The 17,833-nt window shown below is 39.9% G+C and overlaps 1 protein-coding gene across 3 annotated transcripts in view; it reads left to right on the plus strand.

The window, feature by feature from the left end:
- Nucleotides 1–6,626: 6,626 nt before the first annotated feature.
- Nucleotides 6,627–17,833, plus strand: part of SCN10A (sodium voltage-gated channel alpha subunit 10) — a 95,942-nt gene continuing 84,735 nt past the window's right edge. For all 3 annotated transcript variants that reach the window (XM_009239198.4, XM_024244789.3, XM_024244790.3), the window contains exons 1-3: nucleotides 6,627–6,896; nucleotides 8,376–8,503; nucleotides 11,509–11,589. In XM_009239198.4, coding sequence (XP_009237473.2) covers nucleotides 6,627–6,896; nucleotides 8,376–8,503; nucleotides 11,509–11,589 — 479 coding nt within the window. The remainder of the gene's footprint in view (nucleotides 6,897–8,375; nucleotides 8,504–11,508; nucleotides 11,590–17,833) is intronic.

Below are 17,833 nucleotides of genomic sequence, written 5' to 3' on the forward strand. Positions count from 1 at the left end.
TCTGTGGGTTTAGACAAAGGTATAATAACATGTATCTACTCTTATTTTTTTTTATTTTTTAAGATGTAGCTATCAGAAAACTTAAAATTACACGTGTGAGCCCAAAGTGAACCACAAATGTAATTATGTTCTTCCTGAGACAGGGTGTCCTTTTGTTGCCCAGGATGGAGAGCAGTGGCACAGTCCTGGTGCACTGCAGCCTTGAACTCCTGGCCTGCAGTGATCCTCCCACCTCAGCTGCCTGAATAGCTGGAACTACAGGTGCATGCCATCATGCCCAGCTAATTATTTTATTTTATTTTTTGTAGAGATGTGGTCTTGCTATGTTTCCCAGTCTGTTCTCAAACTCCTGGACTCAAGCAATCCTCCAGCCTCGGCCTCTCAAGCTGTTGAGACTACAGGCATGAGCCACCATGCCCAGCCCCAATATTCAATTTTAAGCACTGTAAGAGTAGTGTAATTATCTTTCATTCTAAAAAAAGGTTAACGCTTAGAGATGAGTATGATATTTTAAAAAATGTTACTCACCAGTGATTTTGTTTTGAGCCAAAAAACCATGGTTCTCAAGGTCTTGCACCTTTCCTCCTCTTCTTCTATCTCTGACTTCATTTCCTACTGTTTCTGTCGTGTCCAGCCAACACCTCCAGCCAATCTTGCTCAGGGCCTTTCCCTAACTGCTCCATGTAACTCCTGCCTCAGGACCTCTGTTCTTGGAGTTCTTTCTGCTTGGAATTAATTTCTCCCAGATAGTTGTGCACTCTCCCTTTTCTTTTTTTTTTTTTTTTTAATTTATGAAGTATTTATTGATGATTCTTGGGTGTTTCTCGGAGAGGGGGATATGGGAGGGTCATAGGATAATAGTGGAGAGAAGGTCAGGAGATAAACACATGAACAAAGGTCTCTGGTTTTCCTAGGCAGAGGACCCTTCGGCCTTCTGCAGTGTTTGTGTCCCTGGGTACTTGAGATTAGGGAGTGGTGATGACTCTTAAAGAGCATGCTGCCTTCAAGCATCTGTTTAACAAAGTACATCTTGCACTGCCCTTAATCCATTTAACCCTGAGTTGACACAGCATATGTTTCAGAGAGCATGGGGCTGGGGGAAAGGCCATAGATCAACAGCATCCCAAGGCAGAAGAATTTCTCCTAGTCAGAACAAAATGGAGTCTCCTATGCCCACTACAAAGGGGAAAATTTTACCTACATTGTTTTTCTCACAGGACACTTGTTTACAAATTCTGCAGAACATATTGTGGAAAATGCAAGGTTAGACAGTCCTCTCTGAAGGCTCTGAGCCAATACCCCTATAACTGATCAGTCAATGTGAGTGATGGGGGACTGCCTGTGAGAGGAATTTCTGTAGGCCTGGGTCTGGCCCTCAGGATCTGGGGCCAGAGAGGATCACCACTGCATAAAGGAAAGCATCAGCCCTATAGCTAGTCTGTTCTGCCATCACTCATGTTAGTATTCAGAGATCCTACAGGTTCTGGGAGACATGGGATCTTTAGAGAAGAGCAATAGAGAAAGAACCTCTCCCACCTGATATTAAGAAGGCAAAAGGGGCTGGGCACAGTGGCTCATGCCAGAATCCTAGCACTTTGGGAGGCTGAGGTGGGAAGATTGCTTGAGCCCAGGAGTTTGAGACCAGCCTGGGGAACATGGAAAAACCCTGTCAAAAATACAAAAATTAGCCAGGCATGGTGGCACATACCTGTAGTTCCACTACTTGGGAGGCTGAGGTGGGAGGATCACTTGAACATGGGAGGTCAAGGTTGCAGTGAGCTGTGATTGTGCCACTGCACTCCAGCCTGGACAACAGTGTGAGACCTTGTCTCAAAAAAAAAAAAAAAAAAAAAAAGCAGGCAAGGAGAACCAAATATCACTGTTGGTTCATCTTGGGGGGGCTGAATGCCCACTGAATAGAGAGGCTTGCTTAGCACGAACAGCTATTAAACTTACGGGAATATACCTGCAAAAACTCATGCAGACTATTTGAAAGCCAGGTCCGAGCTTGGAGCTAAACTAGAATAGATATTTCTTGGATTGTCTCCTCCTCAGCCATCAATCCAAGAAGTGAATATCAGGCCCAGACTAATCCTATAACACATACATTTGATATGGCTACCTCACAAAGGATGTGCTTTCCCCACTACATTCAACTGGACTCTAAAATAGGGATTCCCAATTAAGGTTGCAAGGACTGTAGCCATCACTATCTGCACCTTGCTCATTTCCCAGGGATCTAGACCAGAGATCACCAGCAGACACTTCCTACATGTGACTTCCTGCGTCTCTCTGCCCAGGGCTTTCTCTGGCCACTGAAGTAAGTTCTGTAGAGTTAAGATCCCAGGGCGACCCCAAACCAATAAGGGACAGGACTGGTAGATAAAACCCTAGTATCCTTACCCCTCAGTGAAGCAGTTCTGAGCCCAGTTTGCCCATAAGATTAAATGGCTTATAAAAATACTGCTTTCTTCTTCTTATCTTACTTTTCCTCTCTTCTATGACATTCCTAGAAATAGCTCTCAGATAAACTACTTGCACCCCAATATTTTTCTCAGGATGTCATGTAAAGACACTGGGTAATAGATGGGAATATAGAGAACCACCTCAATCAAGGGATCCCAAGTCCAGAGCTATCACTTCTGATGGGAAAGTCTTAAAAGAGGGACTGGTCCTTCATGCCTACATCACATCACTACAAATTCCCACCCCAATGTTGAAAACAACTTTGTCCTTAGCCGGAGGGATTTATGGTAGCCCAGAAGAATTATGGTCATTTGGCATCAAGTCAGTCTCATAGCTGAGTCTGCTTTGACCTCAAGCCCCAGCTCCAGGACCTGGAATTCTGGCTTAGTCCTGTTCTCAATCCTCAACATTGCATTCCAGTGTCACTGAGAGAATTCTTGCACTGTTACTAAACAACTGAGTCCTGGGATTCAAATTTGGTTCCAAACTACAAGTATCTCTTCTCCCCTAGACAAGGAAGAGAAAGTTAACTTAATCTTTGTTTCTCAGAAAGGAAGAATTAAAGACACTGAAGTCAACAGTGTTTGAATGGTCATTGCATAAACACACCATGTTAATCAGAATTTGGGCACACAACGCATAGAACTTCTAAGTTAGAAGAAAATAGAAGACAGATGTTCAATTATGTATTGTAGGTTGACTTTGAAAAGTTCCGTAAGAAACGGATCAACTACAAATAGGCAGGAGGAGAGGAAGGGGGTGAGGGAAAGTTCTCAGAAGAAAGTAATGGAGGACATTAAGGAAGAGGAATGGTGTCAGAGCAGTGAGAGCTCCTCCCAGGACTTCAATGCATAGAAGGACTGGTGACAACCAGCGGAGCCTCCCACATATGGGTATTGGGTGCCAGAGCTGCCTCTAGGGCTGGTGACAATAAGCAGTGTCTATATCACAGGGGTATTGGATTCAAGAAATACCTCTAGGTATGGTGGGAGCAAGCAGGATCTCCATCATAGGGGTATTTGATTTAAGCACTGCCTCTGCCACCATCTGCTTGACTTTGGGGTGTGTGAGCTTTAAAATGTCAATAGACTCAATAATATCTTTGGTTCCTTATATTCCTATTATTGGATCTTTGATTTTTGCTGCATTTTTCTGAACAAAATGTTCTTTAGTTTTTCAGCTATTAAGCTTTGTCGTTACCTCTATTCATGCAACAACTATCTATTCTGTATCTAGTTAGTGCCAGGCACTGTACTAGGTTCTGGAAAATCGATGCTGAACAAAATAGATGTGAGTCCAGCTCTCACTGAGCTTACAATTTGGTAGAAACAATAGAAAGGCAAACAGAAATTACAAATCAGATGTTTATAGAGAAAGTGCAGAGAGTTATGGAAACATGAAACAGGAATCCTAACATGGACTTCATAGAGGTCAGAAATGAAAGAAATTGTCTCAAAGCCAAGAGTAGAAGAATAAGAGAGGATTAGCCAGACAAAATAAAGTGGAAAGATAATTTTAGGCAAAGGAAGTGGAATACGGAAAAGCCTTGACATAAAAAAGAATGGGTCAAATTCAAGGATAAACTTATAAAAGTAGTGTGGCTGGGGACTACCGTGCTGGAGAGGTCAGCAGACAGTTTGCGTTATCCTGAGTGCTATAGAGAGCTTTAGAATGATTTTAAATAAAGATATCACATAACCAGATTTGCATTTTAGAAATATCGTTTGGCCACTGTTGGAGAATAGGTTGGAAAGGCCTAAAGGGGCATCAAAATGACACATACGAGGCCAATGAGATGACAGTGATTGGACCAGCAGTATGATGGAAAGGTTAGAGAGACATGAAGAGAAGATACTAAGGAGACAGAAGCAACAGCACTAGATGTCTGATTGTATGTGGGAATGAAATAGAAAGAGCATAATTATGGTACCCAGGTTGTGGACAGACGCAGAAACAGGCTATTTGGGGCTAATGGCAGTAAAAAGACATAGAAGAGAGGCAGGTATTAGAAAGAAGTGAGGAGATAATTATGAGTTTAGTTTGGGGCATGCTGAGTTTGAGGTGCTCATGAGACACTCAAGTGGAGAGACCAAATGAAGATCTGAGCCCCATGGACTTCTGAGAGCTACAGATAAAGACTCAGTCATCTGCATATAAATGAGAAGTGAAGACATGGGAATGATGAGATGTTCCCAAGAGATTGTGGCAAACATACCTGAGTTTAAGTACCATTCTGCCACTCATTAGTAATGTGATCTTGGAAAATTTAACTTTGCTGCTCTGGTATCTTATTTATATATTAGAGATAATATTTCACAGGTACAGTGATAGTTAATGTAATAATGCATGAAAATTGCTTAATCCAGAGTCTGAAATACAGTGGAATCTCAGTAAATGCTAGTGCTGTTGAAGTTGTTACTACTGTTATTATTCTGAAAACAAAAGATAGAGTGCCAATATTCACAATCATGTATGGGAGAAGCTGAGAAAGGAGAGACTGAGAAGGAGAAGACAGAAAGTTAGGAAAACCAAAAGAGTGTCATGGTAGCCAAAAGATACAGTATTTTAAGGAGGAAATTGTCAAAACAGCCAATAGGACCATCAAGATAAGAACTGAGATGGGCCTGGACAATATAGTGGTACATTTTCTCTACAAAAAAATTTTTTCAAAACTAGCCGAGTGCGGTGGCATGTGGCTATAGCCCAGCTATTCGGGAGGCTGAGGTGGGAGAATTGCTTGAGCCCAGGAGACAGAGGTTGCAGTGAGCAGAGATTGCACCACTGCACTCTAGTCTGGGTGACAGTGATACCCTGTCTCAAAAAAAAAAAAAGAAAAAGACAAAAAAGACAAGAACTGAGAAAGGCCCCCTGACTTTAGCCACAAGGCAATCTCTTGTATCCCTGCAAGGAAGCATTTTAGTGAGATAGGAGGGCAAAATCCAAGCTTCAAAGACTGAAGAGTGACTGGAAAAAGTGAGTAGAAGTAAGTCCTTTATTAAAAGCCAGCAGAGAACAGGAGGAGAGAGGAGGGAAGACCTGGATGGGCTCTGCATCAAGGGAGAGTTTTTAAAGTTGAAGGAAAGTTAAGCATCTTTAAATGCTGATAGGAAAGAGCTGGCAGACAAGGAGAGAGAGAAAAATGAGGTAGCTATGAGATAAGATCCTAAGCAGAGGGAAAGGAATGGTCCTTAGAATGTAGGATGATACCTTTCACGTTGTAACGGAAGGGAAGGAGGAAAGAAGGCTGCAGGCGCAGGTGAGTTGGAGGTTTGATGGTATGAAGTTGACAGAGTTCTGTTTTTCTCCATGAACTAGGAAATATGGTCATTGGCTCACTGCAAGGGAAGACAGGGAATAGTGAGAAAAGAGTATATTTGAAACCTCAGACTAGAAGAAACTGCTGACTAGGGATACCATATGATTCCCAGGCAATACTGAAGTTCCCCATAACCCCTCAGCAGTTCAGGGGAACTGTTCTAGATTGACTTAGCCTTGGGATTTAGGATAAGGGTGAGGGAGTGGCTAAAATTGTGGACCACAGGTCTGATTTGGTTATGGAGAAAAGTGTTCAGCCACACACTGAACCTGGAAGTCCCAGCAAAATTGGAGGTCCCAATGAAATTCTCCAATAATCTGGAGTTCTCCAGTAACTTGGAGGTCTGAATGAAATTCAAACAGGTGGAGAAATATTGACAATGTCAATAAATAAAAGGTTGTGATAAGAAAGTAGCATGAGACTTAAGATAAAGTAGACTATAAACCAACGTCTTTGATGAATATGGGAGAGTGCCTGGAACTCAGTGGTCCTGGAAATGAGGAGAGAGGGCAGCATGGCTAAATCCGGTGGTGGTGGTAGGATGGTACAAAGTGGTGAAGAAGCAATGACATAGAAGCACATGGGGAGCAAAGACATAACCCTGAGGCACCTGGAGGAGGGTGGAATAAACAGCCTCCCCTGAGAGCCTTGCAGGGGAATGGGTTCCTGGGAGGAGCCAAGTGTGAGTTCAGGGAGGGGCCAAATATGAGGGTGGGAGGGGGGCTGTTCTGACAATCAAGATGGGACAGATGAGAGGGACAGGGCCAGTGGGCAAGCTGTCACCTCTCTGTGGTTATGTCCACTCTTATAAGAGCATAAATACTTCCTTAAGAAGAATGAGAAGATGGAATTCCCCATTGGATCCCTCGAAAATAACAACTTCCGTCGCTTTACTCCGGAGTCACTGGTGGAGATAGAGAAGCAAATTGCTGCCAAGCAGGCAACAAAGAAAGCCAGAGAGAAGCATAGGGAGCAGAAGGACCAAGAAGAGAAGGCTCGGCCCCAGCTAGACTTGAAAGCCTGCAACCAGCTGCCCAAGTTCTATGGAGAGCTCCCAGCAGAACTGATCGGGGAGCCCCTGGAGGATCTAGACCCCTTCTACAGCACACACCGGGTAAGAGCAACCAGTAGGAATGTCTGCTCTCAGCTCTTGGAGACGAAGTCTCAGTCCCACCCAGCCCAGGAAGTCCTCCTGAGCCCTGGGTGATGTGGCAGTCTGCTAAAGATTCCGTTAACAACCAAAAAAAAAAATATCTAACTTATTTGATGATCTCTTTGAATTTTTATGACATTTATGATAGAAACTAACTAAACCCACATCTTCAAAAGCAGATAACTGCTGCAGAGCTTTCAGGGAAATTTGGCTGTTCCCTTGGATGAGCTCTGGCCTGGGGCCTCCAGAGGAGTTGGCTCTCTTTGCAGGTGGAGAGCAGACATCTTGAGGTTGGGGGAGGAGTATGGCGGTGAGGACAGAAAGCAGGATGATTTAAGCCAGTGGTCCTCAACTATGATCTTGGAATTCCTGGTGTCCCCAAAACTGTTTTAGTGTGTTTATAAAACCAAAACTATTTTATAACAATACTTGGATGTAATTTGTCTTTTTCACACACTTTCTCTTATGATCATACATTGGTGAATATAGAGGCTATTGATGGCGGATGATGTCATCACTCTAACAGCTACTGGAATGTGTGCCTGTATATTCCTGTGTTTTAAAATTTCCTGAGTTTTAAATTTCTAATACGAGATATATACACACACATATGATATGTATATATATGTGTATAAGCATATATACATATATATTAATTTCTAATATGATATACATATATATGGCATAAACAAAAAGGTATCAACATAAACAAAAGTTATTTGGGGTCCTCAATAAGGTTTGAGAGTAATAATCCCTGAAATCAAAAAGTTTGAGAATCAGTAGTTTAAACAAGAGCTTCTTCATGACAATTATCTCACCTGTGTTGTATTTGAGATGTTCTACAGAGCCAAAAAATGGTGAATGCATGTTTGGGAGTTAGGAGGACAGGAATCAGCCATCTCAAATATGGCTAGCAGAGTAAATAAAAAGGCACTGAATATCTTTCTTCCTCCTTTCCCATGCCAAGAGTTCATATCCTCCTAAATGCTCAGAGGGAGAAAACAGGAGAGGGTTTAAGAGACAGAGACCTAGAAGGTGGAGACAGAAGAAACATTGCAAAACAAGGATGGTTCTCTAGTCAGAAGAGAAATTAAATGCAACCAGAACTTCACCATCCTGTTGTCAGAGTCCTCCCCTGGGCATAACACATCTTACCAGCCCGAGGATTGGCTGTCTGTCCATTAAAGTACCCTCAGTGGTCTCATCTTGTTGCACTGTCAGTCCCAGAGACCGGGATCTTGCTGAGAGGGTGAGGATATGGCTTTTAGTCCTTGATCCTCTCTACCTCTCTGTACCTGCATTTGACTCTCATTGACCTGTGGTTCCCAGAGCCCTTCTTGCTCATGAGCCTGAGATAATGCCTCTCATGTTTAAAAACATGGTTGTATAAGGAATCTTGTTTCTCATTGGAGGTTCACTCTCTGTTTTGTTTTGTTTTAGACATTTATGGTGCTGAACAAAGGGAGGACCATTTCCCGGTTTAGTGCCACTCGGGCCCTGTGGCTATTCAGTCCTTTCAACCTGATCAGAAGAACGGCCATCAAAGTGTCTGTCCACTCATATCCTTTGCACGATTGCCTCTTCCACGTGTTAGAATTAGACCTTGCCCACTGTGTCCAGTACCTTCTTTAGAGGCTAGCAACAGAGTCCTCATCCAATTGAATCCCAAAAGGACGATGAGATCATTAGATTGAAAAAATGGCTTGGGCCTTTAATGTGTCCCACACCCCAAAGCAGTCCCAAGACACAGAGGAAGTGTTCATGCAACACACAGGTGGTTTGGATTCACCTCAGACTAATCTAGACACACCTGTGGATGCACAACTTGAAAAATGTCCTCTTTATGAGGGGAGGTTTGCTGATGCCCCTAGACACATTCTCACCACGGTGTGTGGTCCGCTTTCCCCACAACACAACAGGCAGTAAGAGGGCCCAAGCCTTCTTTGGGCAGATGAGATAGGCATGGGTTGTTATTCTGTGCCATTGCCATGCTGAGAAGTGGCTGCTTACTGGGCAAAAGAGCAGCACCTCCCAGAGGGCAAGGAAAACAGACCATGATGGGAAGAGCACACATAGTCTCAATGGGACCTCATTGGTCATGGGGCACTGTTGACATCACGAATTACTCAAAAACTACTAACAGGTTTAAAATGTCAATAATCTGATGTTCATGCCATACAAGACTGTAATGATTAGAGACATATTGGTCAAATGTCTACTATATGAATTGTTTTAGGTAGTGTCAGAAGCTGCCTTGGGGGGATTTTGCAAGGCCAGACAAACTGGTAGAAAAAAGAGACTCTGGTTTGGTTTCCTAAGATCTTCCTGGGTGGTCCTAATGGAAAGATCCTAATGACCTAAGATCCTTGGTCATCGGAAGGATTGGAAGTTCTTTATGACAAATTTAGCCCTGGCTTGCAGGAGGTTGATGTACAAGAATACACCTGCCTCAGTTGCCTGACAAATGGTAACCAGCCTTTTCTTAGAAGGCTTCAGTAAAAAGGAGTTCTACCCTGCTCCCTAACTCTGAGGCAGATTGTTGGATTTCTGGACAGTTCTCATTGAGCTGGTAACCCTGGCACAGTCATCTATCTGCACACTCAACATGAAGCTGCACAGCTTGATGAGGTTGCATTACGGTTTCTCTTTTTACATTTTTTTCTTTCTGGCTGGCCAGCAAGAATTACGTTTTCTGAGCTGAATCTTGAATTTTCAGATTCTACAGAAGGATATTTAATGACAATACAGTGTCTCCCACTTGCTAAATACTTCCTAAGTGTCAATACCATCATCAGTTCAAAAGCCTCTGAAGTAGAGATTACCATCCCCATTTTACAGATAATGAAACTGACACACAGAGGCATTAAGTAAATTATCCAAGACCATGTAGCTAGTTAAGAAGTCCAGCCTGCATCCTGCGTAGAGCAGTATCTACAGTGAGGAAGTACGCAGTTAATGGAAAGTAATCAGGGTAATTATTCTCTCAATGTGTCATCTCTGCTTGGGTAGTTGTTGCTTTTTCAAAATATATACAATTACACGGAAATTACAAATAAAGAGAAATCACAAATGTACAAACTCCTCTTTATGGATTCTGGTTGAATTACATCTGGATAAGTAATAAACAACTAATTAGAAATAAAATCCCCTTAAAAGAACCAAGTGACCAGTGAATATTCTCTTCATCTTGAGACTTGATGAGTAAATAATTGCTTGGTAGAGTCACAGCTGGACAGAAAAGCTGTTGAGGGGGTCTCTTCCTCACAAAAGTCTGCATTTAAATCTCATAAATTTGGTAACTCCAGCCCCAAAAGGTACTAGAATTCTCAGGGCCCTATTGTTAATATTTCACCAAAAATATAATTCTAATCACATTTGCTATGAATGTTTTCATAACTAATATTATACATAAGATATATTACTTTTAAAGGTTTGTAGAATTGGAGACATGATTTTAGTTTAATCCTTGGATTAACATTTCCCCCCATGTGAGCATATTTCTTAATTTAGTTGTAAGTCAGCAGGAAAATGTGGTTTAATTAATAGAATTTTCCTTTTCAAAATAGATGTGTTCTTAAGTAACTAAAACTAGACACATCAAGACATTCACAGAAAACTAAAATACATTTAAATACTTCTGTTCAAATTGAAAAATGAGTGTTGTACTCTCTCTGTAGGTCAAGCTTATCTTCAAGCTTTGTTTTTCCTTAGAAGTACTGTTAGGAGTCCAGCTGTTCCTAAGAAAAATGTCCAAGTGGGAACAATTTACCTTTAGATTCTCCCCACCAACATTTCTTCCCTTCTATTTACCCCTTCCACCCACCTTCCTTTCAATGTCTCCCTCCCCTTTTGGTAATCTCTTTGTCCATAGTCTGCTGTCAATATTCTCCACTCTGGCTATTCAGAGTTCTCCACTCCAGCCTAATCCTACTTGGAGTTTTCTTCCTGAGCCAGTATTTCACTTCCCTGTGCCTGCCTCCACCGTTCCTACCCAGAAGACCATTTCCTCGGTGGAACTGATCTCAACTAAGTTACGCAAACAATCTGATGAAACTAATTCCCATGAAAGTTTGTACCTTTTCACTTATCTCCAAGCTTCTAACTTCTCTTTGTCTTTTAGAATAAAAAAGACATTTGCCAGATGAAATTTCAGGCCATTTTGTATAGTGAAATGAAGGCTTCGGGGCAAAAGGACATTTTGGAACAGGGAGCCTGTTTCCTTCTATCTTGCTCAGAGATTGCTATCAGACAGATAAGAGTTCACATCTCTGCAGCATGGTTGACTAGCTGCATGACCTGAGAAAAGTTATTTAACTTTTTTTTTTGTCAGCCTGTTTCTCAGCTTCAAAATGTAGATATTTATACCCACCTTTAGATCAGTTGTATTAGAAGTAACGTGGACAAAGTACTCAGCCTAGCTTAGGCACTCGGTAAATGTTAGTGGTTATTATGTGACAAGATCATAAACTAATATTAGCTAAGATTTGAATGTAATCATTCAGCATCAAGGTGATCCTAGATGACATCACAGAGACTTGGTGATCTCAGCTTTTCCTTAACACAGGCCTTTCAGGTGGTTCAGTTTATTTATTACAGTCACTATTTTGGTTAATTGTGTGTGCATGACCCGAACTGACCTTCCAGAGAAAATTGAGTGAGTAGATTTGCTATCATTATTGTACCATCTCTTTTTGCTTTCTTTTCTTCCTTCACTTGGCAGTCTTTGTCTTTTATTTATCCTGCCATGCCTCATGTGGGTAATGCTGAATCTCATTGTCTATGTGTCTTTGTAATAACCAGGTCTCTCCTTCTGTGAGCTTTGTTTCATAAACATACATGATTTTCAGTTTCAAGGAGATACAGATTAGTGGTTCTCAACTTTGGCTGCATATTGCAATTTCTGGGGAGATTTTTTAAATGCCTGAGTCCCAGCCCCAGAAAGTCTAATTTCTACTTTCATTAGTCTAAGGTGGCCTGGGAAGATGAGTCTCCTCGCCCCCGACACACACACACACACACTCACTCACCTGCTAGATGCATACACAAATGTATGCCTTAGAGAAGGTATGCTTTTGAGAAGGCCTACTATGAAAGAGAGACAGGAGCAAAACTGAGACAGAACTAAGAAAAAACGGCTATGGAGTATATTTAGAAAATAACTCATAAATGAAGCTGTTTAAGTTATCATGCTTCATATGCCTCAAAGTAACCTTAGTATTCCTGAGGTTATTCTTTTTCCCTAGGTTAGTGGGTGAAACCCCTATAGTTTCAGAAATCTGGGAGCTTTCCAAAAATGTTCCATATCCACACATCTGGGAGGGATGCTTCCACTCCAGCTTGAACCTAACATACCTTTGGGTATAATAACAGGTGCTTTGCAGAGCTGTTTTTTTTTTGTTTTTTTTTTTTTGCTAATCAAAACAGTAATGCATGCAACAACAGAAAATATGTTATATTTTTATTAATAGATTAAAGGAAAAGAATCACATAGTCTTCTTAATTGATGCTAAAAGTCATTTGATAAAGTTTAATTTCCATTTATAATTTTAAATACTTAGAAAAGTTGAAATAGAAGGGAATAAATGTGGCACATATACACCATGGAATGCTATGCAGTCATAAAAAAGGATGAGTTCATGTCCTTTGCAGGGACATGGATGAAGCTGGAAACCATCATTCTCAGCAAACTAACACAAGAACAGAAAACCAAACACTGCGTGTTCTCACTCATAAGTGGGAGTTGAACAATGAGAACACATGGACACAGGGAGGGGAACATCACACATTGGGGCCTGTTGAGGGGTTGGGGGCTAGGGGAGGGATAGCATTAGGAGAAATACCTAATGTAGATGATGGGCTGATGGGTGCAGCAAACCACCGTGGCACGTGTACACCTATGTAACAAAACTGCACGTTCTGCACATGTACCCCAGAACTTAAAATATAATAATTTTAAAAAGGCAATTGCATCACTCTGATAAAGAGTATTCATTGTTTTAAAGTATCAAGCGTCATACTTAATTGTGAACATGGAAAGCTTTCCCTTTGAGATCAAAAGAAAAAAAAACCAAAGATGTCTGTTCTTCTCAGTTCCACTTTGTAAAGGAGGTCTCAGCCAGCATAGTAAAGCAAAGAAAAAAAATGCAAGAAGAAAAAAGTACCAAAGATGTAATTTACAGATAATAAGACTGTATACATAAAATATCCAACATAAACTGTAAGAATTAATAAAAGAGTATAGTAAGGTAGCTGGGTACAAATTAACATACATAAATCAATTGTGTATATACACTAGCAACAAATAGAAAATAGTTTTTAAAAATACCATTTACACTGGCATTTTAAAATGTCAAGTATCTAGGAATAAGATTATCAAAGTATAAGTAAGAGCTCTATAAGCAAAATTATAATAAGTATTGTGTAAAATTTTTAAAGAAAACCAAATCAGTGGGGAGACATGTTCTCAGATTCAAAGTCTCAATATTGTAAAGACTCCCCAAAATGACTAATAAATTTAATATGATCCTCAAGTCAATATTTCAACAGGCTTCTTTTGGTATTACTTGACAAACTTTAAACTTTAAATTTTCTTCCTCAAAAGTTTACATGAAATTTTAAAGAGCAAATTATAGCGAAGAAACTTTTGAGGAAGAAATACAAAGTGGGAGAACTCGTTCTACTGGATGTCGAGATTTACTATAAAGCTCTAATTGAAGCAGTGTGCCATTGGTGTAAGATTGGTCAGAATAATGTAACAGCATAGACAGTCCATAAACAGACCAACACATATATAAACATCTAATGTGTGAAAAGGTGGCACCCCAGAACAGTAGGGAAAAGGCGGTCTTCAAAAAATGATGCTGAAGAATTAGGAATCCCACTGGAAAAACTACATTACACATCCAACTTTGCACCACACACAAGAATCAATTCTAGGTAGATCAACACCTCACTTTCTTTGTGAAATGTAAATATATAAAGCCCTTTTTAAAATTTTACTTTAAGTTCTGGGGTACATGTACAGAAAGTGCAGGTTTGTTACATAGGTATACACATGTCATGGTGGTTTGCTGCACCCATCAACCCATCATCTACATTAGGTATTTCTCCTAATGCTATCCCTCCCCTAGCCCCCAACCCCTCAACAGGCCCTGGTGTGTGATGTCCCCCTCCACGTATCCATGTGCTCTCATTGTTCAACTCCCACCTATGAGTGAGAACATGCGGTGTTTGGTGTTCTGTTCTTATGTCAGTTTGCTGAGAATGATGGTTTCCAGCTTCATCCATGTCCCTGCAAAGAACATGAACTCACCCTTTTTTATGGCTGCATAGTATTCCATGGTGTATATGTGCCATATTTTCTTTATCCAGTCTATCATTGATGGGCGTTTGGCTTGGTTCCAAGTCTTTGCTATTGTGAATAGTGTCACAATAAACATACGCATGCTTGTATCTTTATAGTAGAATAATTTATAATCCTTTGGGTATATACCCAGTAATGGAATTGCTGGGTCAAATGGTATTTCTGGTTCTAGATCCTTGAGGAATCACCACACTGTCTTCCACAATGGTTGAACTAATTTACACTCCCACCAACAGTGTAAAAGCATTCCTATCTCTCCACATCCTCTCCAGCATCTGTTGTTTCCTGACTTTTTAATGATCTCCATTCTAACTGGTATGAGACGCCATCTCATTGTGGTTTTGACTGGCATTTCTCTAATGACCAGTGATGATGAGCTTTTTACCATATGTTTATTGGCTGCATAAATGTCTTCTTTTGAGAAGTGTCTGTTCATATCCTTTGCCCACTTTTTGATGGAGTTGTTTTTTCTTGTAAATTTGTTTAAGTTTTTTGTAGATTCTGGATATTAGCCCTTTGTCAGATGGATAGATTGCAAAAATTTTCTCCCATTCTGTAGATTACCTGTTCACTCTGATGATAGTTTCTTTTGCTGTGCAGAAGCTCTTTAGTTTAATTAGATTCCATTTGTCAATTTTGGCTTTTGTCATCATTGCTTTTGGTGTGTTAGTCATAAAGCCTTTGCCCATGCCTATGTCCTGAATGGTATTGCCTAGGTTTTCTTCTTGGGTTTTTATGGTTTTAGGTCTTATGTTTAAGTCTTTAATCTATCTTGAGTTAATTTTTGTATAAGGTGTAAGGAAGGGGTCTAGTTTCAGTTTTCTGCATAAGGCTAGCCAGTTTTCCCCACACCATTTATTAAATAGGGAATCCTTTCCTCATTGCTTGCTTTTGTCAGGTTTGTAAAAGATCAGATGGTTGTAGATATGTGGTGTTACTTCTGAGGCCTCTGTTCTGTTCCATTGGTCTATATCTCTGTTTTGGTACCAGTACCATGCTGTTTTGGTTACTGTAGCTTTGTAATATAGTTTGAAGTCAGGTAGTGTGATGTCTCCAACTTTGTTCTTTTTGCTTAGAATTGTCTTGGCTATGCAGGCTCTTTTTTGGTTCCATATGAAATTTAAAGTGGATTTTTCTAATTCTGTGAAGAAAGTCAGTGGTAGCTTGATGGGGATAACATTGAATCTATAAATTACTTTGGGCAGTATGGCCATTTTCACAATATTGATTTTTCCTATCCATGAGCATGGAATGTTTTTCCATTTATTTGTGTCCTCTCTTATTTCCTTGAGCAGTGGTTTTTAGTTCTCCTTGAAGAGATCCTTCACATCCCTTGTAAGTTGTATTTCTAGATATTTTATTCTCTTTGTAGCAATTGTGAATGGGTGTTCACTCATGATTTGGCTGTTTGTCTGTTATTGGTGTATAGGAATGCTTGTGATTTTTGCACATTGATTTTGCATCCTGAGACTTTGCTGAAGTTGCTTATCAGCTTAAGGAGATTTTGGGCTGAGATGATGGGGTTTCCTAGATATACAATCATGTCATCTGCAAACAGAGACAATTTGACTTCCTCTTTTCCTATTTGAATACCCCTTATTTCTTTCTCTTGGCTGATTGCCCTGGCCAGAACTTCCAATACTATGTTAAATAAGAGTGGTGAGACAGGGCATTCTTGTCTTCTGCCGGTTTTCAAAGGAAATGCTTCCAGTTTTTGCCCATTCAGTATGATATTGGCTGGGGGCTTGTCATAAATAGTTCTTATTATTTTGAGATACATTCCATCAATACCTAGTTTATTGAGAGTTTTTAGCATGAATGGGTGTTGAATTTTGTCGAAGGCCTTTTCTGCAGCTATTGAGATAATCACGTGGTTTTTGTCATTGGTTCTGTTTGTGTGATGGATTACGTTTATTGACTTGTGTAAGTTGAACCAGCTTTGATCCCAGGTATGAAGCCGACTTGATCGTGGTGGATAAGCTTTTTGAAAGGAAAAAACAAAGAGGAATATCTTTATGACCTCAGACTAAGGAAAACTTTATTACATATGACACAAAAAGCACTAACTATAGAGAAAAAAACTGATACATTTTAGTATACTACAATTAAGAATGTTCATCAGAAGACAACTTTAAGAGCATGAAAAAGCAAGTGCTTATATTCAGAGTAATGAACCCTACAAATCAATTAGAAAAAATGTCAGAACAACCACTTGTAAAATAGCACAAAATTTGAACAGGCACTTTACAAAAGTGGAAATCCAAATGGCCATAAACATATGAAAGTATTCTTAACCTTTTTTTAAATCAAAGAGATGCAAATTAAAATCATACTGAGATTTTATTACACATTCATCATAGAAGGGAAATTTTTTAAAGTGTCACAATACCAAGTATTGGGAATGACATGGAGCAACAGAAACTCACACGCTGCTGGTGGGAGTGTAAATTTGGACAACCTCTTTGGAAAGCAATGGGCATTATCTAGTAAAGGTGTAAGCATACATATGCTGTATTCTTCTATTACACTCTTAGGTACCTATGTTTAACAGAAATATGTACTTGTGGACACCAGAATATAGCTACAAGAAAGTTTATGAACATTTGCTCATAAAAACCCCAAACCAGAAACCACTCAAATGTCCATAAACTTTGAGTATGTTAACTCTTTCTGTTATATTCTAAAATGAGAAAACTTACAGCAATAAAAATGAATAAACTTTAGTGCTGCACAACAATAAGGATGAGTCTTAAGAACATAATATTGAACAAAAAAAGTCAAATGCAAAGGATTACATAAACATGGTTCATTTATATAAAGTTTGAAATCAAGCAAAACTAAACTATTTTGTTTAGGAAAGCATACTTATGAAGTAAAAAGCATCAATAAAGTAAGGCAAGAAAAAGTACCAAAAATTAGGAGAATAGTGGCCTCCAGGGCAGAAGAGGGAGGAGATAATTGGGAAGGAGCTAGTGAAGTGCTGGTCATGTTCCATTTTATGGCACGGGTAGTTGTCACACAAGCTGCTATGGAGTGAATTGTGTCCCCTCAAAATTCAAATGTTGAAACTAACCCCCCATGTTGCTATGTTGGAGAATGGGCCTTTAAAGAGGTGATTGGGTTAAATGAAGTCACAAGAGCAGAGCCCTTAAGTGGTAGAACTGGTGTCCTTATAAGAGAAAGAGACAGCTTTCTCCCCTTTGTGTGAGAACACAAGGACAACGTAGTCATCTATAAGCTAGAAAGAGAGTCTTTCCCAGACCCAACTATGCTGACATCCCAATCTCAGGCTTCAACCTCCAGATTTGTGAGAAAATAAATTTCTGTTGCATAAGCCACCCAGTCTATGGTATTTTGTTAAGGCAACAAAGGCTGACTAATACACAAGCATTTGTTTTAAAACAATTAATTTATGTTTTATGTACATTTTTATTATGCATGTTACATATCATAATAAAAACCCAATAATTTTTTAAAATAAATGACCATTGCATAAAATGCAGAACACTGAAAATATAAATCAGAAGATGGTTAC

The sequence above is a fragment of the Pongo abelii genome, chromosome 2, assembly GCF_028885655.2.
Source record: "Pongo abelii isolate AG06213 chromosome 2, NHGRI_mPonAbe1-v2.0_pri, whole genome shotgun sequence".
Taxonomy (NCBI): domain Eukaryota; kingdom Metazoa; phylum Chordata; class Mammalia; order Primates; family Hominidae; genus Pongo; species Pongo abelii.